The sequence below is a fragment of the Populus alba genome, chromosome 11, assembly GCF_005239225.2.
Source record: "Populus alba chromosome 11, ASM523922v2, whole genome shotgun sequence".
In the NCBI taxonomy this organism is placed as follows: domain Eukaryota; kingdom Viridiplantae; phylum Streptophyta; class Magnoliopsida; order Malpighiales; family Salicaceae; genus Populus; species Populus alba.
Genome location: NC_133294.1, coordinates 10,686,089 through 10,710,835, shown reverse-complemented (window position 1 = coordinate 10,710,835; position 24,747 = coordinate 10,686,089). Strand labels below are relative to the sequence as shown.

Here is a 24,747-nt window from a genome sequence, read left to right as displayed (position 1 = left end):
AGATTCGGCTAGAACCCAAACCACTACAACCCATTCGGCCACCCATCCAAACACAAGCAAATATTCGGCCAACACTCCAAACAAATCAAACCATTCGACCACAACTCAAAAACACCCAAAATCTGGCCGAGAGTGGAGTAAGACAAGAGAGTGAAGAAAGTCAGGCAAGTGTGTGAGAATTGTGTGAAAAACTAAAGAAAACAACCCAATTTTTATGCTAGAGAGGGTGAGGTCAGATCTGCATTTTTCACTAACAAGCCAATGATCTTACTTGTGTACAAAGAGGCTTACTTTAATACTAATGATCTTGATCATATTGTGCCTAATGTTGCTATTTCTTTGTTGCAGGGATTTGATGATGTGTTCCCCGACGATACTCCTAGCGGATTACCACCATTGAGGGGGATAGAGCATCAGATTGATTTCGTACCCGGAGCTTCAATTCCTAACCGACCAGCTTATAGAAGCAATCCCGAGGAGACGAAGGAGCTTCAAAGGCAAGTTGATGAGCTGATGGAAAAGGGCTACATTCGTGAGAGTATGAGCCCGTGTGTTGTACCCGTGCTACTTGTGCCAAAGAAGGATGGAACATGGAGGATGTGTGTTGATTGCCGAGCCATCAACAACAAACGGTAAAGTATAGACAGACATCCCATCCCTAGGCTTGATGACATGTTAGATGAGTCACATGGATCCTGTATTTTCTCTAAAATTGACTTGAAAAGTGGGTACCATCAAATTAGGATGAAAAGAAGGTGATGAATGGAAAACAACATTTAAGACTAAGCATGATTTGTATGAATGGTTAGTAACGTTTGGACTTACAAATGCACCTAGTACGTTTAGCGTTTAATGAATCATGTGTTGCGTGCATTCATAGGTAAGTTTGGTTTGATGACATTTTGATATATAGCAAGAACTTAACTGAGCATCTTGATCATTTGCGTAATGTACTTAGTGTGTTGCGTAGTGAGAAATTGTATGCTAATCTTAAAAGTGTGCCTTTTGCATGGAGAAAATTGTGTTTCTTGGCTATGTTGTAACTACACAGGGTATCGAGATGGATGAGGAGAAAGTTAAGGCCATCCGGGAATGGCCTACACCCAAATCGGTAAGTGAGGTAAGGAGTTTTCATGGGTTAGCTAGTTTTTACAGGGCGTTTTGTGAAAGATTTCAGCACAATAGCTTGCGCCCTTGAATGAAGTTGTTAAAAAGTCAGTTGGGTTTAGATGGGGGGAGGAACAAGAGTTGGCTTTTGTTTTTTTGAAAGACAAATTATGTTCTGCACCTGTTTTGGCTTTACCTGACTTTACAAAAGCATTTGAAATAGAATGTGATGCGTCTGGAATAGGAATAGGTGCTGTTTTGATGCAGGATCGGAGACCTATTGCGTATTGAGTGAGAAGTTAAGTGGAGCGACCTTGAACTATCCCACTTACGACAAAGAACTCTATGCTTTGGTAAGAGCACTTGAGACATGGCAGCATTACTTGTGGCCAAAAGAGTTCGTAATTCATTCGGATCATGAGCCTTGAAACATCTGAAAGGAACAAGGTAAGTTGAATAGGAGGCATGCAAAATGGGTTGAATTCATTGAAACTTTTCCTTACGTAATCAAGTATAAGCAAGGGAAAGAGAACATCGTAGCTGATGCACTCTCGCGCAGGTATGTTCTTTACACACCATGAATACTAGATTGTTAGGTTTTGAATATGTGAAGGAATTGTATGATAATGATTCTGACTTTGCTGAGATTTATAATGCATGTGGACATTCGGCTTTCGGTAAGTTTTATTTGATGGATGGTTATTTGTTCAAAGAGAATAGATTGTGTGTTCCTGCTAGTTCTTTGCGTGAAGTTGCTTGTTCGTGAAGCACATGGGGGTGGTTTAATGGTCACTTTGGGGTTGCGAAAACCTTGATGTATTGCATGAGCATTTCTATTGGCCAAAAGATGAAAAGAGAGATGTGCAACGAATTTGTGAACAGTGCATTGCTTGTAGAAAGGCAAAATCTAGAGTACAACCGCATGGACTATATACACCACTACCTGTGCCTACTGAACCTTGGGTAGATATCTCTATGGACTTTGTTTTAGGTTTACCTAGGTCAAAGAAAAGTAGAGACTCTATCTTTGTTGTGGTAGATAGGTTTTCTAAAATGGCGATTCATTGCATGCCATAAAACAGATGATGCATCTCATATCGCAGACTTGTTCTTTAGAGAGATTGTACGTTTGCATGACATTCCTAAGAGTATAGTGTCAGATCGTGATGTTAAGTTCCTTAGTTACTTCTGGAAGACCTTATGGGGAAAGTTGGGAACTAAACTCTTATTTTCAACAACATGCCATCCTCAAACAGATAGACAAACTGAGGTAGTGAATAGAACATTATCCCAACTTTTACGTGCTGTAATTCAAAAGAATTTGAAAAGTTGGGAAGAATGTTTGCCTTTTGTTGAGTTTGCTTATAATAGAACTGTAAATTCAACTACTACTTTTTCTCCTTTTGAAATTGTTTATGGTTTTAATCCACTAACTCCTATGGACTTAATTCCTTTACCTTTTGAAGAAAGGGTAAGTTTAGATGGTGAAAAGAAGGCAAAGATGGTGAGAGAACTCCATGAGGGAGTTGGACTACAAATAGAGAAAAAGAACAGACTTTACGCTTCTAAAGCAAATAAGGGACGTAAACTGGTTGTTTTCCAACCCGGTGATTGGGTATGGGTGCACATGCGTAAGGAACGATTTCCTAACTAAAGGAAATCAAAATTACAGCCTCGTGGTGATGGTCCTTTTCAGGTTTTAGAGAGAATCAATGACAACGCATACAAAATCGACCTTCCAGGTGAGTATAGTGTTAGTGCTACCTTTAATGTTGCTGATCTTACTTTGTTTGACACAGATTTTGATTCGAGGTCGAATCCTTTCGAGGAGAGAGGGGATGATGTGGACCAGGCCAGAAACACCAGCAAAGACCCATTACATGTTCCAAATGGACCAATGACTCGGTCCAAGACAAAGACATTGAAAGACGCATTGAATGCATTGGTTTTGAAGGTTTCCACCAAGTCAGAATTGGAAGGTCCATTAGAGTATCAAGAGGAGATCCTAGTACATCTTATCCATGTGGAAGAGGGGCCCAATACAACCTTATTTGGGCCATGAGATAAGGGCTTTATTTTATTTTGTTAGCTACAGCCCAAGGCTTGTTTGGGCTTAATTCATACTTTGTTTTAAGCTAGGATCCAAGGCTTGTTTGGATTAAGTTATGGGCTTTTCATTTTTGGGTTATGGGCTTTTCATTTTAGGGTTTTGGGCCAGTTTTGAGTGGACCTCATATAAGTCCACATAAAGGGTCCATTAGGGTTAACTTTTCAAGAACTATTTAAACTCATGGAGGCCAAAATTTCGGCAGCTTTGATGAATATTATTCTGAATTTTTCAGTTTTAACGTGTGAGAGTGATTCTTGCATTCTTCAGTTCTTGAACGAACTGAATCTGACTTATCGAAGATTAACTGGCTTCGTGGCGTCATTCTACTCATTCCAATAGTGTTGGTGCCTTGGGGCAGGTTTCCATTGTATCGCACTCATATCAGACCTATTTCGGCTTTCCGGGATCAGATCTCAATCTTGATTGTGGGTTGCGTGACCACGCGATCACGAGGTTCGCATCACTTGATGACATGTTAGATGAGTTACATGGATCCTGTATTTTCTCTAAAATTGACTTGAAAAGTGGGTACCATCAAATTAGGATGAAAGAAGGAGATGAGTGGAAAACAACATTTAAGACAAACATGGTTTGTATGAATGGTTAGTAATGCCGTTTGGACTTATAAATGCATCTAGTACGTTTATGCGTTTAATGAATCATGTGTTAAGTGCATTTATAGGTAAGTTTGTGGTTGTGTATTTTGATGACATTCTGATAGATAACAAGAACTTAACTGAGCATCTTGATCATTTGCGTAATGTACTTAGTGTGTTGCATTGTGAGAAATTGTTTGCTAATCTTAAGAAGTGTGCCTTTTGCATGGAGAAAATTGTGTTTCTTGGCTATGTTGTAACTGCACAAGGTATCGAGATGGATGAGGAGAAAGTTAAGGCCATCCGGGATTGGCCTACACCCAAATCGGTAAGTGAGGTAAGGAGTTTTCATGGGTTAGCTAGTTTTTATAGGCGTTTTGTGAAATATTTCAGTACAATAGCTGCGCCTTTGAATGAAGTTGTTAAAAAATCAGTTGGGTTTACATGGGGGGAGGAACAAGAATTGGCATTTGTTCTTTTCAAAGAGAAATTATGTTTTGCACCTGTTTTGGTTTTACCTGACTTTACAAAAGTATTTGAAATAGAATGTGATGCGTCTGGAATAGGAATAGGTGCTGTTTTGATGCAGGATCGGAGACCTATTGCGTATTTGAGTGAGAAGTTAAGTGGAGCGACCTTGAACTATCCCACTTACGATAAAGAACTCTATGAATTAGTAAGAGCACTTGAGACATGGCAGCATTACTTGTGGCCAAAAGTGTTTGTAATCCATTTGGATCATGAGTCCTTGAAACATCTGAAAGGACAAGGTAAGTTGAATAGGAGGCATGCAAAATGGGTTGAATTCATTGAAACTTTTCCTTACATAATCAAGTATAAGCAAGGCAAGGAGAACATCGTAGCTGATGCACTTTTGCGCAGGTATGTTCTTTTACATACCATGAATACTAGATTGTTAGGTTTTGAATATGTGAAGGAATTGTATGATAATGATTCTAACTTTGCTGAGATTTATAATGCATGTGGACATTCGGCTTTTGGTAAGTTTTATTTGATGGATGGTTATTTGTTCAAAGAGAATAGATTGTGTGTTTCTGCTAGTTCTTTGCATGAATTGCTTGTTCGTGAAGCACATGGGGGTGGTTTAATGGGTCACTTTGGGGTTGCAAAAACCTTGGATGTATTATATGAGCATTTCTATTGGCCAAAGATGAAAAGAGATGTGCAACGAATTTGTGAACAATGCATTGCTTGTAGAAAGGCAAAATCTAGAGTACAACCGCATGGACTATATACACCATCACCTGTGCCTACTGAACCTTGGGTAGATATCTCTGTGGACTTTGTTTTAGGTTTACCCAGGTCAAAGAAAGGTAGAGACTCTATATTTGTTGTGGTTGATAGGTTTTCTAAAATGGCGCATTTCATTGCATGCCATAAAATAGATGATGCAACTCATATCGCAGACTTGTTCTTTAGGGACATTGTACGTTTGCATGGCATTCCTAAGAATATTGTGTCAGATCGTGATGTTAAGTTCCTTAGCTACTTTTGGAAGACCTTATGGGGAAAGTTGGGAACTAAACTCTTATTTTCGACAACATGCCATCCTCAAACAGATGGACAAACTGAGGTAGTCAAAATTTAATGACACTACTTACCTCATTGTCAGGAATGTATCTTACAAAGTGAATTTTACTGGCCCACCATGTTCAAAGACTCACATGCATTCTACAAGACTTGTGAAAATTGTCAAAAGTTGGGATTTATTTCGAAATGTCACATGATGCCTTTAAATCCTATTCTTGTCATTGAGATCTTTGACTATTGGGGTATAGATTTCATGGGTCCATTTCCTCCATCATTTGGTTTCTTGTACATATTGGTCGCAGTAGATTATGTTTCAAAATAGATAGAGGCAATTCCAGGTCGAAACAATGATCACAAAACAGTGATAAACGTTTTAAAAGAAAACATTTTAAGTTGATTTGGATTCCTACGAGCCATGATAAGTGATGGTGGAACACATTTCTGCAACAAGCCATTTGAGTCTTTAATGAAGAAATATGGAATCACACACAAAGTTGCCACCCCTTATCACCCTTAGACGAGTGGACAGGTAGAACTTGCTAATAGGGAGATTAAACAGATCTTGGAGAAAATATATTTTCTATTTCATAAACTATTTGCAAAACTGTTGTTACTAGGATGACAGAGTAAAATGAGTTCTTTTGTTAAAGAGACTCTTAAGACACATCTTAGTAAACATTCTTAACAAGGTCTATCAGAATACTTTTTGAAATATTCAGGTTTACAAACTCTCGGATTGATATCACTTGATTCTGCTCATATGCTCATTTAACAAGTATTCTTAAATCTTTATTTTCACACACATACACTTTAACATATGATTGTGGGTTGCACATTGGATTAATACATTATTTATGTTCTTTTGTTAAATAACAACTAAGAGAAAGAGATAGTATATAATTTGTAAAACAAAAAAAAAAACAATAAAAAGGTAGATAAGTTTGGTTTCGTAGCCTCCCTAACCTAAGCAATTAAGCCTGAAGGGGTGTTTTAACACTTAATACCCTAAAGTCAACTGACTTGGGAGCTATTGGCCTAACGCTTGTTACATGGGTTGAGGAGAAAAGCTTAAAGGAATCAAACATTGCACTATCTACGTATCAGTATCTGCAACCCTAGTTATTAAGCTCGTAAGGGTGTCTCAACACCTAATGCCTTAAGACCAACTAGTCTGGGAGTCATTAGTCGAAAGCTCGTTACATGGGTTAAAGATGCATTGTGTTTTAAGTTATATGTATATAAAAAGAAAAAAGAAAAAAAAAAGATAATAATCCTAACCCAAGGAAGTTAACGTTAAATATTAGAGCAAAAATTTGTTTTTCTTCCAAGAAAAGCCCCATAACTATATGTTGATATTTTGAGCACAATATAAAGGTTTATTAATATCTTGTTTAAGTGCATTTTATCAAGGTTTTATATCATCATTTTGCACTTGAAGTATCAATAACTCAACTAAAGCATGTTTTATAATAACAAGTCTGATACTATGAAATGCCTTAATATATGGTAAATGTTCATCTTAAATGCAGGCCTATCACATAAATTAAAGGATTGGTTGATGAATTCAAGTATTGAAATTGAAAGGACAAAGAGAGGGCCAAACTTAGAAAAGAGATGTTGGTGCAGTCCAAACTGGAACACTATTCGGTAATTGGGTCATATCTCGAGTTCTAGATGTTCAAATAATCTCAAATTTGTACACAGATTCAGTAAGACATAGGCCTACAACTTTCATGTGGAGGGCAAGATCTAATAACGCCGTTTTCAAGTCCAAATTATAGCAACAACAGAGAAGTCTGAATCTGTCCTACAACCCGAACACTGTTCAGTGTTCGACCCATATCTAGAGTTCTAGGAGTCCAAATGACTTCCATTTTTTTGTTTCTGGAAAGCTGAGATAATTTCCTACAACTTTCATGTTTTCAAGTGGTCCCAGTTTTGATGCTAGCAATTTCGTTTTATTCAGACAAGAAGATAAGGATTTTCATCAAATCAAGAGTTGGCCACCCACTCAACAATTAATCATCAAATCAATAATTCCGAATTTTGGCCTATAAAAGGAGGCATTTGCCATGCATTTAGGGGTTGGGTTGTTCAGATCAAGAGCTTGCTCTTCCTCTCTCTCTTTTTATTTTTATTTTTTGTAATTTTTAAGTTTTGTTTTCATTAATATCTTGTTTATCATTTCCTTTCCTTTACTTAGTTAACTTGTATCTTATTTATGTTCTTATTTTTTTTATTTATGTTTCTCTTTATTATGTTTAGCTAAGTTTATTATGTCAAGGTGAAAAGGTTACACTAATGGTGTAAGAATAAATATAGTGTAAACTCAACATGGATCTTAATATTTAATATTAACATGTCTTATCTTTTTATCTTACTAATTCTTAATACCTTGCTTGTTAAATGGTTAATCTAGATTTGTGTTGCATAACAAATGCTTGGCACTCTCATAGCCTAACCGTATGGTATTACCTACACCTGTGCTATGAAAGGAACTTGATTTGTTGTTAACATAAGTTAGCATCATGAATTCCTGACAATATTTAAAAGTTTGTTGTTACTTAAATATGATAATTAATATGATCATGTTAATAACTTATAATGAGTTATTAATGATAAATCATCCGATTGGAACCTCCTTTGTGTGTGGTTTCCAGTTGAATAATAAGAGTTTTATACTATACTTGTTTGAAATACCATTAGTGGATCCTCTAACCTTGACATTTGTTTTTATCATTGTTTAATCCTTACATTAATCTTCCATCTCAAAGTTCTCATCAACTTCTTTTTAATCTTCTTTATTATTATTATTGTTGTTGTTGTTGTTGTTGTTGTTGTTGTTGTTGTATTATTGTTGTTGTATTATTGTTGTTTATAATTTATACAATTAACCTCCTTGTGGTTCGACCCCGGTCTTGTCGGGTTATTTATTACTTCGACACTCCTACACTTGAGAGAAGACATTAATCTTTTGGTCATGTCAGTGACCAAATTGGGACTTACTTGTAAACCTAAAAAGAGGTTGCAGTTCGTGATCGCAAACGACAACAAAATCAAAAGTTTCGGTCAATGTTAGGATGTTCCTATTGCGATGGGTAATCAACTTTTAACTTTAAATTGAGTTGATACTATATTGGGAGTCAACTGGCTTCAAACGCTGGGTCCCATCCTATAGGATTTCAAAGAAAAAATTATGATTTTTAAACAGAATGGAAGAGTTATGGACTTGAAGGGAATTGAGAGCTCACATCCCACTATAATTGCACAACTTCAAGTTGTAGAAATGGAGTCCCAATCAGATATGGACCTCAACAAACTTCTAGCTGAATTTGATTCTCTATTTCAAGAAACCGCAGGGCCTTCCTGTTGCTAGATCTCATGACCGTCGCATCAATTTGGAGCTAGGAAAGCATCACATAGTGGTGCGACCATACCGATACCCCTATGCACAAAAAGATAATTAAAAGGCAATGCAGAGATATGTTGGAGCGTGACATCATCAGAACTAGTCAATCTCCTTATTCATCACTGGTCCTTCTTGTCACTAAAGCCGATCATATATGGCGATTCCGTGTGGATTACAGAGCCTTGAATTCCAAGACCATCAAGGACAAATTTCCTATATCGATGATTGATGAACTTTTAGAGGAATTACATGGCACAAAATATTTCACAAAGCTCAATTTGTGCTCAGGGCACCATCAAATCAGAATGTACCCTATAAATGTGGAGAAGACGACATTTCGCACCCACCACGACCACTTCAAGTTCTTGGTTATGCCTTTCGGTCTCACCAACGCACCTAGCACTTTCGAAGCTTTGATGAATGAGGTATTTCGGTCATACCTAAGGAAATTCATTCTTGTTTTTTTTTTTTTTTTATGATATTCTTGTCTATAGTCACTCTTGGGCAATTCATCTAGCACACTTGCAGCTTGTCTTCGATATCCTTACTACTCACCAATTATTTCTCAAGAGATCCAAGTGCTTCATTGCTCAACACCAAGTCTTGTACCTTGGCCATATTATATCAGGAGAAGGGGTTGCAGTAGACAAAAGCAAAATTGCAGCCATGATTGATTGGCCAAAGCCGAGTACTGTGAAAGGCTTACAAGGTTTCTTGGGCCTTACCAGCTATTACTAGAAGTTTTTCCAAAAATATGGCACAATTATAGGTCCTCTTATAGCTATGTTACACAGGGATTCATTCAAATAGACAGAGGATGCAGCTCAAACATTTGAGCAATTAAAAATTGCTATGACATGCACCCCTATTTTGGCACTACCCAACTTCACCACTGTTCATTTTGGAATGTGATGCCTCGGATACAAGAATGAGAGCAGTGTATTCCCCCAACAAGAAAGTCAGCCAATTGCATATTTCAGCATACCTCTTGCATTCCGTTACAAAACTCTGTCGGCTTATGAAAAGGAGCTCATTGGCTTAGCAAAAGCAATCAGACATTAGCGAGCATATTTGGGGGGGCACCACTTCCTCACCCGAACAAACCATTACAACCTCAAGTTTTTACTGGAACAACGTATCATCACTTCTCCCCAGCAGCAATGGCTAAGTAAACTCATGGGTTTTAATTTTGCAGTGGAATATCACAAGGGCAAACAAAATAAAGTGGCAGATGCTTTATCCTGCTGCTTGGAGGACCAACCTAGTCTTGCTTCACTCTACATGCCCCACTTGCCTTAATTAGATTCCATTTGCACTGAGATTTAAAATTCAGACCAATTGCAACTATTGAAGCAAAATATATAACAAGATGAAGCTATTGGGCCTTGAGAGTACAAGGATGGCTTGCTTTTCTTCAAGTGACAGGTTCTATTTTACACACTTCATCGTGTCGCCGGATTTCTATTTGCCTTCTATCCATCAATGTCTTATTGCCAAAAACAAGAAGCAAACTAACCAAACACAATAGTGTAGTTCTTTGGATAATATTTTTAAAATGGCTTGCCTGAACTATGTAGTGATCGTATGTAAAGGTTTATTTGGAATTATTTGATGAACTAAATTGGCTTTCAGAAAACAAACATAGATTGTTCTATCAAGATGTATATACACAATTCTCATGGCCACTATTGTATAAACCAGGTTTATAAACTTGAAGCCGTGGATCTGGAATTAAAAACCAGAGACTTGGTGCTCCAAGACCTTCACAACCAATTACTTTATGCTCAAAATTCCATAAAGGAAAGGTATGATGCTAAACATTATCTTTATCAATACCAACTGGGTGATCAGGTTCTATTTAAACTTCAGCCTCACTACCAACTTAGCCTCTTCTAAAAGATACACCAAACTCTCCCCTCGTTATTATGGCCCATTTTCTATTTTAGCCAAAGTGGGTTTTATGGCTTCCAAATTGGACCTTCCCTCCTCCTCCAAACCACACCCTGTTTTTCATATGTCCTGCCTTGAACCTTTCCATGGCACTTCAATTCCCATTGAACCCTCTTTGCCTGTTCTTACACAAGGCGGAATTCACCCTCCACCAAAAGCAATTGTTGATTCTTGTTCACTTAACAATCAGCACCAAGTGTTAGTACATTGGGACGAGTTGTCTGCAGACTCTTTTTGGGAGGATGTTCACTTTCTTCACAACCGCTTTCCTTCTTTTACACTTGAGGACAAGTGCCGTATTAATGGGGGCGGTGATGTTATGAGCAACCACATGGACAAGAAGTTTGTCAAAGGGAAAGTATATCAGAGACGTGGCTGAAAAGTAGGAGCTTGAAGATGGGAGCTTGGCCAACAATGCATTGTGCTCCAGCTTGAAGATTTTACGCATATTTCATTTCAATTTCTATTGTTATTTCCTATTTTTATGATTGTTGTGGTAGTGGTACCTACTTTGTAGGAGTTGGTTATTGAATAATTTTTTAATATTGTAAGCTAGAATGTTTAGAAAGATAGTGAAAAATTTAAACCTTTAGTTGCATTGAGGTCATTGGGTTCTCTCTTAAACGAGCCCTTCGCATATTTTGAAAATAGGTCATAAAAGAACAAGGTTCGGCAAACATCATTCTTTACAAGTAGATTTCATAGCCAATCGTCCTATAACTCGATCATAATTTTGGGACCGTAACAGACTCACAAATCTCAATAGGCTTGCCAAAGTTGCAAAGAGAGCGTGGGAAGCTTCCACCTAAAAGTTCTAACATATATCCAATAACAAATTTAAAAAGAAAAAAAATCACTTTAGCATGCATACCTCCATGATGTCTTCTGGCAACAAGAAAATTGAACAGCCTAGTTTACGTGTCACACTGATAATGTATGTAGCATTCAATCTCTTCTCCTCATCTACATTTACAACAAAGTAAAGGAAGAAATAAGGTGAGCACAAGAAAGTCTTGCCGAAATAACCACAATAACAACTCATTTCTCATCTTCTGAAAAAGTAGTGGAACTCGCTAGAAGAACACATCATACCACTTTCACCCTTGGTGACAAGGTTCCAATTAACCACCCTTGGCTCAACAGCACAAAGAAGCTCAAGGAAGAATATTCCAGATGATAGGCTCTTATTGATGCGAACCTCGTGATCACGTGGTCACGCAACCCACAATCAAGATTGAGATCTGATCCCGAAAAGCCGAAATAGGTCTGATAGGAGTGTGACACAATGGAAACGTGCCCCAAGGCACCAACACTATTGGAATGAGTAGAATGACGCCACGAAGCCAGTTAATCTTCGATAAGTCAGATTCAGTTCGTTCAAGAACTGAAGACTGCAAGAATCACTCTCACACGTTAAAACTGAAAAAATAATCTCTCTTCCATGGTTCTCTAAAGAACTGAAAAATGACTTATCAAAAAACAACTATCTTTGTGGCGTCATCCTTATACTTCTCATTCGCGAATAAATATTCGTTGGGTGGGGGTCTCCATTTCCAATAGTGCTGGTGCCTAAGTACAAGTTATCTTTGTGTCACACTCCTATCAAACCTGATTTACTTGGCTTTCCGGGAATTGGTGTCTTTGTGTGTGGGTTGCGTGACCATGTGATCACGAGGTTCGCATCATTTGGTATAAGAGCTTGGCTCCATTAATCAGGTTATATCCTTCTGAAATTTTCGTTCTTGTTGTTTCCGCAAATATTCCTTAGTGTCCAATTTCTTCTTCTCCTTGATTTTGCAGCATAAAAAAAAATAGTTATTTTGTTTTGTTACAGTCCAAAATATATCAGTAGGAAAAAAAATACAAAAAAGAAAAAAAAATCGTTCAAAAAGATGTTTATTGGTTTCTACCGCAGAAAACTTAACAAGGGCAAACTGGACCAAATCAACTCGGAATTAGCTCAAATTTGATACACTCATTACTGGGACCCTAATCGCACCATATATTGATTTTGGTGTCAATTGGATATTGTTTGCTTTGGGTTTCAAATTCAGGTCTAATTAGGTCTAATTCATAACGTTTTTGTGCCAGTCTATCAAACCTTATCATAAATTGCTCAAATTTCATATTCTGTCTATTTGGGTTCGTAGAGCAATATATCTGAAATTTTAGCTTAATTGGACATCATTGACTTTAGGTTCCAGATTCGGACTTAACTCGTCGTAAAGGAGTCTGTTTTGCGTCAAGTTTTGAAATTCGCTTTCTTTCTATTGTTTTCATTATTTTTTTCTGTTGCATATTTAGGTGTTGTTTCATCATATTTTGCTTATTTCGTTTCTATTGTTATTCTAGTCTTCAGTTTTGTTTGTATTTCGGATAGATTCGCTTGCTACTTGCGAGACTATCATCTTAGTTTTGTTTTTGCTTGTTTTTTGGTTTTTATTGCTTCTTGAGTCATATATATATTTGGATTGCGCTGCCAAGTTGGTTTTATTTGGTGTTGGTTTCAGTTTCGCAAGAACCGCAAGGCAAGACGAGAGGTGTGAGCGTGTGAGGATATTAAGAGTGTTTGAGCGAAACACGAGTGATGTGAGGATTTGTTTTTACCACTAACCAATTTTTACAGGTACTATCATGTCAGATCAAAACAACACACCGCACCCTCCCGATGTAGAACTTAAATTCCAAATGCAAGCCATGAAGAAGATGATGGAAAGAATGAATTTCACGATGGGGAACGTGATGCGAACCTCGTGATCACGTGGTCACGCAACCCACAATCAAGATTGAGATCTGATCCCGGAAAGCCGAAATAGGTCTGATATGAGTGGGACACAATGGAAACCTGCCCCAAGGCACCAACACTATTGGAATGAGTAGAATGATGCCACGAAGCCAATTAATCTTCAATAACTCAGATTCAGTTCGTTCAAGAACTGAAGAATGCAAGAATCACTCTCACATGTTAAAACTGAAAAGTTCAGAATAATAATCATCAAAGCTGCCGAAATTGTGGCTTACATGAGTTTAAATAGTTCTTGAAAAGTTAACCCTAATGGACCCCTTATGTGGACTTATATGAGGTCCACTAAAAACTGGCCCAAAACCCTAAACTAAAAAGCCTATAACCTGATCCAAACAAGCCTTGGACCCTAGCTCAAAACAAAGTTTTAATTAAGCCCAAACATTAAAGAAAATAATAAAAATAACTAATCTGTCATTAAATACCACCAGCCCTTCTTTCCTTGTGTAGCTAGGATGAATAAGGAATCCTTATAAGAAAAGGATTCTGAAACATTAATGAATCACTGCCACACTTGTAGATTATATTGCAGCTTGTTAAAGATCCTTGTGGAACTAGGAAATTCCCAAAGCCAGCTGCCACATCCTTATAGGAAAGAATCCTAACCAAATAGGAAGTTCATAAGTCAAATGGAAGTAAATAACAAAATCCGTACAGCCTCCGTTGACCAGTATTGCAGTTCCTTCCTGAACTCCGATTGACCTGAATTTTTAACCCAAGGTAGTAAGATACGTCTGGAGAGTCCACATAAAATATTATCCCGATACAATGGTTAGATTGAGAATTATGATTGTTGCCGTAAACCTGGATTGTTGCGCTTTTTACGCCAAAATCCAAATCTGACCTTACTTGGGTCATATCACATGGCTGAACCGTATCAGAACGTGTGTGACAGACTTGAGAAGGTGGCAATACATTGTAACTTGGCTGGAACATATACCCAAGATGTGAGGAAGGTTGGTGCTGAATTGAAATCAAACCATGGTAGTGGGGCTGAAAGGCCAAAGTAGGATGATTATGAGGATTTTGAGGAGGACGTTGATGATAATGGTGGTGGTGGTTTTAAGGATGAGACCATAGGCTATCGGGAAGGTTTTTGGTAGCCTAGAAATCGAAGGGATTTCATGTATTTTGATGAGGTGTTATGGCAAAAGAAAAGGAGGATTCAAAAGGAGAGGTGGTATCAAATGGACAGAAATAAAGAGATTAGTGTTCCAAAGAGTCTATCTTGTATTCTCGGGGAGATGAAGCAAGAACTTGATGTGTTAATGGCAGCCATCAATGCTCAGCAAGCTTCAAAAAGAGAGGAGAAAAAATGTTGCAATGATGAATTACAAAAGAGAACGGGTGCTACTTTCATCCAAAGTGGTTGGCGACGATTTTTGACAAGAAAAAAACTCCAAAGGCTTTAAAATGAGGCTAAGGAATTGCCCATTCAACTTGTTAGTGATTTGAGGATGAATCATCTTGAAGAGAGAGGGAATGATACGATCCAGGCAAGGTCAAATTCGGATTTTGACGTAAAATACGCATCTCTCTAGTTTTACTGAAATAGTCATAATTCTCAATCCTACCGTTGGATCGGGCTGAAAGTTTACGTGGAGGCTCCTGACATGTTTTCGTGCCTTGGGTTAAAATATCATGTCAATTGGAGTTTGGAAAGGCATCCAAACATGGGTCAACAGAGGTTGTACGGGTTTTGTTATTTACTTCCTTTTGACTTGTGGACTTCCTATTTGGCTAGGATTCTTTTTCTAAAAGGATACGACAACTTATTTTGGGAATCTCCTAATTCTAAAAAGATCTTTAATGGGCTGCAACATAGTTTCCAAGTGTGGCAAGGATTCATAAATGTTTCAGAATCCTTTTCTTACAAGGATTCCTTATTCATCCTAGCTACAAAAAGGAAAGAAGATTTCAGAACTAATTCTACCTTCAGATTTGATTCTCCTAGCTTATATAGGACTTCTAAAGGACTACAAATCTGATCCTATCATATTTAGGATATTAAATTTGGATTTATTTATTTTATTGTTATTTTCTTCTTAGTTTAGGGTTTATTTATATTATTTGGGTTTAATTATAAGTGAGCATCATATAAGTCCACATAAGGGGTCCATTAGGGTTTATTTTAGTTTGCTGTCACTATAAATAAGGGCATAACCAGACATGTAAGGAAGACAATTTAGATTAATAAAACTTCTTGTTTGCCGCACTTTGTGTGTGTGTGTTGGTGAGATAATACCCCTTCCATGGTTCTCTAAAGAACTGAAAAACGACTTATCGAAGAACAACTGTCTTCGTGGCGTCATCCTTATACTTCTCCTTCGCGAATCAATATTCGTTGGGTGGGGGTCTCCGTTTCCAATAGTGCTGGTGCCTAGGTACAAGTTATTTTTGTGTCACACTCCTATCAAACCTGATTTACTTGGCTTTCCGGGAATTGGTGTCTTGTGTGTGGGTTGCGTGACCACATGATCACGAGGTTCGCATCACTTATCCTGTAAAACTTCATAATGAATAACAACACAAAGCAATTGTTGTTACTTAATTTTGAACTCCATGTGTTGGAGACAGTGTATACCTCTATTGAACTGAGTGTAGGAGTTTAACTCATGTTTGCTAGAAGATTGACAAAAGCAGAGAAATAAATATTTTTTTTTTCAAAACCTTGTTTGAGTTGTTTTCTGTTCTTTTTATCCTTCCCCTTTGCTATCAAAATCATCAGGTTTTCTTAGGTTGATCAGGAGTCTTCATAATGCTAAATTCGTTCCTTCTTTATCTGGTTTTTAAGGTTGGATAAATCCCTCAAAATTTGCACTAAAAAAAAATGGTTCTGCTGCTGTCTCAATTTTTTGTTCCAACTTAGGCTCTGATTCTGACTTGATTTCGTACGATATCTGACCATCCTAGCTATATTCTGTCACTTATGACATGTTGCAAAATTGGCCTACACCTTTATTAGGCCATAGGGATCTTTGTTCTTGGGGCAGATTCTCGGTTAGATTTGGATGCTCAACATTGTCAGATCAAGAAAATTTTTGACCAACTAGATTACTGCCAGATTCTGTTCTTTAAAACAATTTTATCTCACTTCAACTCCTTCATCAAAGTTGTAGTCCGCGTAGATAAATTTGGGATTTTAAATCGCTTGATTTTGATATCAGAAGCTCAAGATATTCCCGTTTGAATATCTAATGTGAAGGTAGAGAATTCTACTGCGAGAAGGATCTAGCCCAAGTTCGCGGGACTGATTCGAAGGATTTTTTTTTTTTTTACCAAGGACTAAATGGAAAAGTGCTAAAATGAGGGATTGAATTGAAGAAGGATATTGAAAGCTGGAGATGGGGGTTGGATCATCATAAATGACATGATTTTTACCACAGTGATTAAGGAAAATAAGACTATGCAGCATGCACCCTTACCCATTTGATTTCTTTCATTTTTTCTCTGCAAATTCCTGTTGTTTTCCTTTATCATCGTGCTTGATTTTTGGAGCTGCAACCATGTTTTTATTGCCTCATTTCAAAGGGAGCAACTGACCCTATGGATAGAAAGAAAGAAGCCACACCATCCTCTAAAAAACTAGAAAGAAATCAGACATCAAAATCAGAATATTTAAGTTTCCTTTTTGCGTTTTTTTACTGCAAATCAGTAGGGATTTACATCCTAGAATTAATGCATTGAATCTTTCTTAAATATAGATATATTTAGACTATATATAAACCCCTCTAATGACCTAGGAAACAAGGAGAAAACTGGAGAAAAAGGAGAGAAAAAAAACAGCAAAGAGAAAGACAAGAAAGATGCAAGAGAGGTAAAGAAAAAAAAAAACACAGTAAATAGAGGGAGTCTCTTTCTTGCATTCTGGTGTTATTGTGAGGAAAGAGGAGAGAAAAAAAAAAAAGACAAGATAGAGAGGGAGCTGTGCTGCTAAACTTTGACAGCAATGTTCACTTGGCTTTTATTTCATCTTCTGTAGAAAAAAACAAGTGAAACCTACAGTTTTGAATGTTTTGACCCAGAGGAAAGAAAAACTAGAAAAGCAGATGTAAATACAGAGTAGGGGGAAAAGATTTGAAACAGACAAACATCGGATCAACTATCACACTTTCAACGTCTCTGCAACTTCTTCGCTTCCGTTCCGAGGTTTTTTTTTTTTCTCCCCCCCCACCTTTTTTTATGTCCAGCCGGGTCACTTGCTTGGGCAAGTGACCCGCCAGACTTTTTTTTTTTTTTTTTTCTGAAAAAAATAAAAGAAACAAAAAGAGATTTATTTTCTGGAATATTTATTTTAAAGTCTGAATTTTTTTATGTTGTAAAAAAAATAATGCCAATCTTGTATTTAGAATACCCGGTTTTCGACGCAACTACGACAAATGCACATATATATATCAAAATTTGTTTTCTTGTGTGTTGCATACGGCCAATACCATAACATGTTTTGAACACTCTTTTTTATATATATACAAAAAATATTGGAAGTTTTCAAAATGTGTGATACAACCCAAGTAAAGTCAGATTCGGATTTTGGCGTAAAAAGCGCAATAGTCCAGGTTTACGGCAACAATCATAATTCTCAATCCGACCGTTGGATCGGGCTAATATTTTATGTGGACTCTCCAGACATATTTTACTACCTTGGGTTAAAAATTCAGGTCAATCGGAGCTCGGGAAGGAACCACAATACTGGGCAACGGAGGTTATACAGATTTGTTATTTACTTTCATTTGACTTGTGAACTTCCTATTTGGTCAAGAATAAAAAAATTGTAAAAAAATCTACAGAAATAAAAAAAGAAATAAGTAAACAAATTCCTCGATGGTCGTACAAATTAATCGACGATTTGGAACAAGAAGAGGGTGAAAATGAAGAGAACGCGTGATTCTTTTCCTACAAGGATGTGGCAGCTCGTTTTGGGAATTTCTTAGTTCCAAAAGGATCTTTAATGAGCTGCAATATAATCTACAAGTGTGGCAGTGATTCATTAATGTTTCAGAATCCTTTTCTTATAATGATTCCTTATTCATCCTAGCTACACAAGGAAAGAAGGGCTGATGGTATTTAATGACAGATTATTTATTTTTATTATTTTCTTTCATGTTTGGGTTTAATTAAAACTTTGTTTTAAGCTAGGGTCCATGGCTTGTTTGGATCAGGTTATGGTTTTTCAGTTTAGGGCTTTGGGCCAATTTTGAGTGGACCTCATATAAGTTCACATAAGGGGTCCATTAGGGTTAATTTTTCAAGAACTATTTAAACTCATGTAAGCCAAAATTTCAGCAGCTTGGATGATCATTATTCTGAATTTTTCAGTTTTAACGTGTGAGAGTGATTCTTGCATTCTTCAGTTCTTGAACGAACTGAATCTGACTTATTGAAGATTAACTGGCTTCATGGCGTCATTCTACTAATTCCAATAGTGTTGGTGCCTTGGGGCAGGTTTCCATTGTGTCACACTCCTATCACACCTATTTTGGCTTTTCAGGATCAGATCTCAATCTTGATTGTGGGTTGCGTGACCACGTGATCACAAGGTTTGCATCAATGTGTTTTCGCATGGATTTCTTAAACACACAAAAAAATATTTTCTTGCATTTCTGGATTTTACAACATGTTTGTAAAACTCCGAAGGGTATTGACCAATATTCCAAAAAATATAAAAATCTTATTTTGGGGGGAATTCATCTATTATTCACTTCTAATGTTTGGATAAAGAAATCCTTAAAGGACGAATATCCAAAATATTATTGATAATAATTTGTTATTATTCACTGTTAATATTTAGATAAAGAAACCCTGAGTGGTAAATATCCAAAATAATTTTCTAGGAATAATAAATCTGCACACATCTTTAAAAGAAGCCTTGATTATAATCGAGGATATTTTAATTTTTTACTCCACGGTTTACGAGCCGTGAGAGTATAAAACACTAAGGCAAAAATAGGCTTTTAAAGCGCCCTGGATTTCTAAATTTTTGTTCCTCCTCCTTGCGATTTACGACTCGCAAACTCTTGAAATACTAAGGGAAAAATGAGCTTTTGAAGCACATGAAATCTCTTTGGATTTCTATCTTAATCAATTTAGTTTGAATCAAACATAGAAAAATAGACGGGATAATCAGACTTTAACCTTAAAGTTCTCAATTTTGGAAGTTCTTCCTGTTTGTTTAATTTTATAGTTTGCCCATTTTAGAATACCTGCATCTGTTATCTCCTTCCCTTGGGAGTGGGATCTCAAGTTCTTGAGGAGTTGAAGCATGTTATATCTCATTAACGGCCATAAGAAAGCTGAAACAAATCTAATCAGATTTTAAAATGTTCACAGCACTGCACACAGCCATTTAAGGATAGGGGATGGAGAGAAAAGGGGATTCTGGCTTACCAAAAAAAAAAAAAGAAAAGGGGATTCTGACAGAAAAAGGGAACCTGGTGAACAAATTTGTGTCCAATAATGCTATAAAGATCAAAAGTGACTTTTACTATCAGGTCTATTTCACATGCATTATCCCCAAAGGGAGAGAAAAATAAAAATAAATCAGGCCAAATTGAGATGCATTATCCGCAAGAAGTCGACTGAAAAAAGAAAGTTCTGATATCCTAGGCAGTATAAAAGGACATGAACTATGCAACTACAATATCCAGGTCAATGTTGCTTTTAATTTCAATTTTACATTTCTAAAAAAAACATCAAACTAGAAACAAATGTTTAGAAGACATCGGAGACCAAGTTATGGTGGAAGGATGTCTTCAAAGACTTGTGTGCATTATAATCTGAACGTGGCAGAGCATATTGTGGAATATAAGTGCCTCCTTCAATATGATTTTTAGCAGTGATAAAAAGAAAGAAGCAAGATCTTGCAACACAATCGACTAATTTACAAATCCCTTACCATCATTTTCAATTATTTGAAGATGATTTTGAAAATCACCAATATTCATTGAGTTCAAAGTACATCACCTCATCAAGCATTGCTTGCAGCATGTAATTTCTGAACTTCTAAAAGTAAAAGAAAATCTAGAAAGATCGAAAAACAAAAGGCACATCACACAAGGGAAAATTTATTGATATTGTAACACCCAATGATTCAACAAGAACTAGATCATGGAAATTACCAAGTAAGAGCTTCTTATTTCCCTGTACAATATCGTTTCCAGCTACATTGACAAGGGAAAATTTCAGTTGTCTACCAATCCGTACCACTTGATTGCAATTCTCTACCTTTCTGAATGGCATCTTGACTGGAGGCTTAGATGCATGCTTCCAGTTAACTGACCCAGGAGAAACCTTGTCAAGCACTTCCACTAGTATCCATCTGCAAACACAATTATTTCAAAATCAAGTTAGTGAATTGACAGCTTTGATGCCAGCATTAAACAATTATGGTATTGAGCCAAAAAGAAAAATGTAAGATTTCAACTCCCACCAGTTAGCAATTTTCCTGAGCTCTATTAATACTATATTCAACTAGTAATTGGACCAGTAACTTGCTGCATTATGGTGGTTGCTCAGAAAAAATGAACTCACCCATTTCTAACATCCTCAAATACGTTGTTAACATATGTAACAATTCCAATACTGTTAATCCATAGTCGAAAACATCTTTCTTCTCTAGAAGTTTGTACATCATCAGTCATCATCTCAGCAAAGGAAATCTTTTTGCTGTCTGTAGTCAGGCCATTCCTGCAAATGTATACACAATCTTTCCTCTCAATTACAAGATTAAAGACTGCTAGAAAAAGCCAGAGTTCTGATGTTATAGAATCTAAATTGCCAGTAAACCATGTGCTAAAGGAAGAGATTCACTAAAGAGAAGAGATGTCAGCAGAGGAGCTGATTATCAAAATCTGGAGAAGGAACGTAAGGCAAATCCAAGTTGATAACATAAGACTAATACAAGAAATTCATAATCAGTTGTCACTAAAATACTTCCATTAAATATCTTATAACAGAAACAGACTAGCTGATTGTTCTAAACAATGTGTAAACAGTACGAAAGTTACGCCAAACCAAGAGTTTGTATTTTATAATTCCCTGTTCAGCACAGGATAATGCTCGCATTTCCATAATCCTTTTTGAAACAAAAACTTCCTTCCAAACACATGTTTGCTGTAATTGGCTATAGAGCCATTCTATTTAAAGCGTTTTTGTTTAATCCAATCATCACAACTTCATGCCAAATTATTTCATATTGAAGTTATTGATACTTATTTTATATATGGTGAACATACTAAAAAAAGTGAGAAAGGAGCTATTGAACTTTACTTCTAGGAGGCAGAACCCATTTCGTATCAATATCATATGGCCTACGCAGCATAACCCACAAACATAACCCATCTTAATTTTCAAGGGAATCATACCAAATAAAATGGATGAGAGCTGTGTTCTCAAAAGGGTAAATTACAGAACCCTTGAGGTCTTGCAAAGTTACAGGTGCTATGAAAAGTATCCAAGTTTGACAAAAGCCTCCTCTGATAATCAATGGTTAACTAAAACTTGACTGAAACCCCCTTGCACAAGTTCAGTTGCTGCAGGGGAGAGGTCAGCTTTTAGGCCAGTTAGCTAGTTTGTGTAAATCCAAACCTTGGGATGTTTTTTCCAACTACCCTTTACAAAGTTTGCATCACAATAAAATAAATGTTACCATGATATTTGTTTCCCACCTTTGATGAAATATTTGTGCCACAAATGCAAGATTCAGATTTGGAGATCCTTCAACAATGTCCTCTGGTTTTAAATATCGTTTGCAATCCATCCGCTCTGCATGATCAAGAACCAGCTTAGCCTTTTCTTTAGGATCCTTGGTATCCAACGTAGATGGACTGCAGTGCTCTGGTGCAAGAACATTAAGCAGGTATGCATAAGCCTTTCCATCCTACACTTGACAGAAGACATTATTCCAAGTATATAAGGTATAATCAGACAATGAAAAAGGTAAATTAAATCAATCCCGGATATAAAGAGCATGGGTAGGGAAGAATAATAGTGAGAAGCTAAGTACATCTGCAATAGCACACAATAAAAGATTTAACATGTTCTGAATAAGAAGATACTGTGAATCAAATCATTTTTTAACCATCCATACCTTTTCTAGATAAAAACAAAACAAAAACTACGATTTTTTTAGTTTCCCATATGTTCATATATTGCAAACTTGTCATCATGATTTTGAGCATAATCTAATTGAGCTATAAACTCAAACCCCAAGAACAAATGATGAGAAATGCGCATCTCAACTTAATCAATGCATAAATACATAGCTCCTTGCAACTTGCTTGGTCAAATGAAACTACATAAACAACTGAAATGGCTATACCTTCAAATCAGAAGAAAAATTCAAAACAGGTTTCCCGTAGCCTGCTTTCTTCAGATGGAAATTCATCCGTTTCAGTAAGACCTTTTCAGGGTCCAATCCCATAAGCTCCTTAACATCCTGAAAGATACAATTTATCATACTGAAGCAATTATCCATGATCTTCAAAGCTTACAAATTTACAAAAAAAAGATTTTGACCAAAACTTTGAAATAAATTAAATCAACATTTCATTACATTGTTGTCATCCACCAATTCCACAAGCTCAGGTGTCTTCTTAAGGCTAAGGTCTGCCAACAGTTGGATCTGATGTTACAGCACTCAGTATCAGATGAGAAGATTATTAGAAAAGATAAAGAAAAAACTCAATTTCTACAACGACAACAACACCTCAATCCCAAACTAGTTGTGATTGACTACATGGACCCTTTTGTACCATTCCGCATGCAGTCATATACCAAATTCACATCAATATCAAGAGATTCTAAATTTTCAATTACAACAGAATGCTCAATGTGTTACGGTTATTATAGTAAACAAGCCCACTTCTTGGTTTTCACATCCATAAAGTACATATTCTCTGCAAAATTAATATACCAAAAATTCTAAGGCTCACCTTTATAATCTGAGAAATCAACCCAAGCAACAGATGAGGCTGCAAAATGAACAAACAAAACAAACCCCTTTAGACCACAACACATAAAATACCATGTGATAATCAAAACAAGCTAAAACTTACTCTTACTTCCACCAAGTCCTGTGTGCCAATGTTGACCACCATGCATCCAATAGCTTTTGCAGAATTGAGGCGGAGGGTATGGTTCTCATTTCTTTCCCATGGATTAAGAAATCGTTTCGTGTTGATGGCACGTTCATCTATTGTCCCTGGCACTGCAACATTGATGAGCTTACTACATCACAAGACACTAGATGAAATCAACACCACCACCAAATATTGGCTTTCATGGACATACAGAGCAAAGAACTCAAGCAAACCAGGTTTAAATACCATAATAGCACTCCATCTTTTGCCAGATTGAATAAATCATTTCTAGCTGGATCTATGGGAAGAAACTGCTTCAGAAGTGGGTCATCCCCGAGATAGCTATTTATGTGAGCAACATAAGATCCTTTCTCAGATTCACTAATTGTGTGAAGAAGAGTCGTAGTTGTGGCCTTGAGGAAAGATGAACTCTGCTTAGAAGCCCCTGATTTTGCAGTAGCTCGACCTTGTAAATTCAAGTATGCCTGCCAATTCCATGTAGTAGAATGATTATGTTGCCTCCTAATTTATTCCAACTTCTAGGCAGTATATGGGAATGCAAACTCCAATAGTACTATCTTGAACAACTCTAATATGAATTTTACTTGATGAAGAAAGGAAGAGAATGAGGATAGGACCAATAAAACCCAAAATTAGACACACAAAGAACTGACCTTGAGGAAGTGCTCAAATTCAATCTCATTGCTTAAGTCAGCATGCAACTCATCCAATATCCCGGTTATCTCCTCCTCATTAAACATTGAATTAAAAGCTTTTAATTTGATCATCACAGGCGGCAAATCTCCAACAGTAACTTTGCCATTCTGATTCTTTATCGATATAAACTAGAGAGCACAAAGGAATTGAAAAATTAACCTAGAATCATGAAAAGCATGCATAGCATCCTAATATGAAAGTAAAATTAAACAGAAACACATAGTTCAAACATGTATTGCATTAAATTTATATCTAGTTTGTGTAGACATTGAGTTATACTTGTTATTAGCATTATGCATTAATTTTCCTGAGTCTGCCTTTCAAAAAATTTTGAAGTAAAATCCTAGTCATAGCATTTCTTTCTTGGTCAAACTTTCTTAATCATTTTTCATCATCTTGAAGATCCATTGGCCAGTAAGCATGAAGAA

General features: G+C 36.6%; 1 protein-coding gene across 1 annotated transcript; it reads right to left on the bottom strand.

Annotated features, from left to right (window-relative positions):
- Positions 1-19,964: 19,964 nt before the first annotated feature.
- Positions 19,965-24,363, bottom strand: LOC118035339 (fimbrin-1). The gene is made up of 8 exons (XM_073412253.1): positions 24,277-24,363; positions 23,849-24,087; positions 23,579-23,750; positions 23,456-23,494; positions 23,077-23,145; positions 22,843-22,959; positions 22,190-22,401; positions 19,965-21,209 (listed from the first exon to the last, which is right to left on the bottom strand). Exons 1-8 carry the CDS (start codon positions 24,361-24,363, stop codon positions 21,050-21,052), a joined length of 1,095 nt encoding a protein of 364 aa, XP_073268354.1. The 3' UTR covers positions 19,965-21,049.
- Between the last annotated feature and the right edge of the window lie 384 nt (positions 24,364-24,747).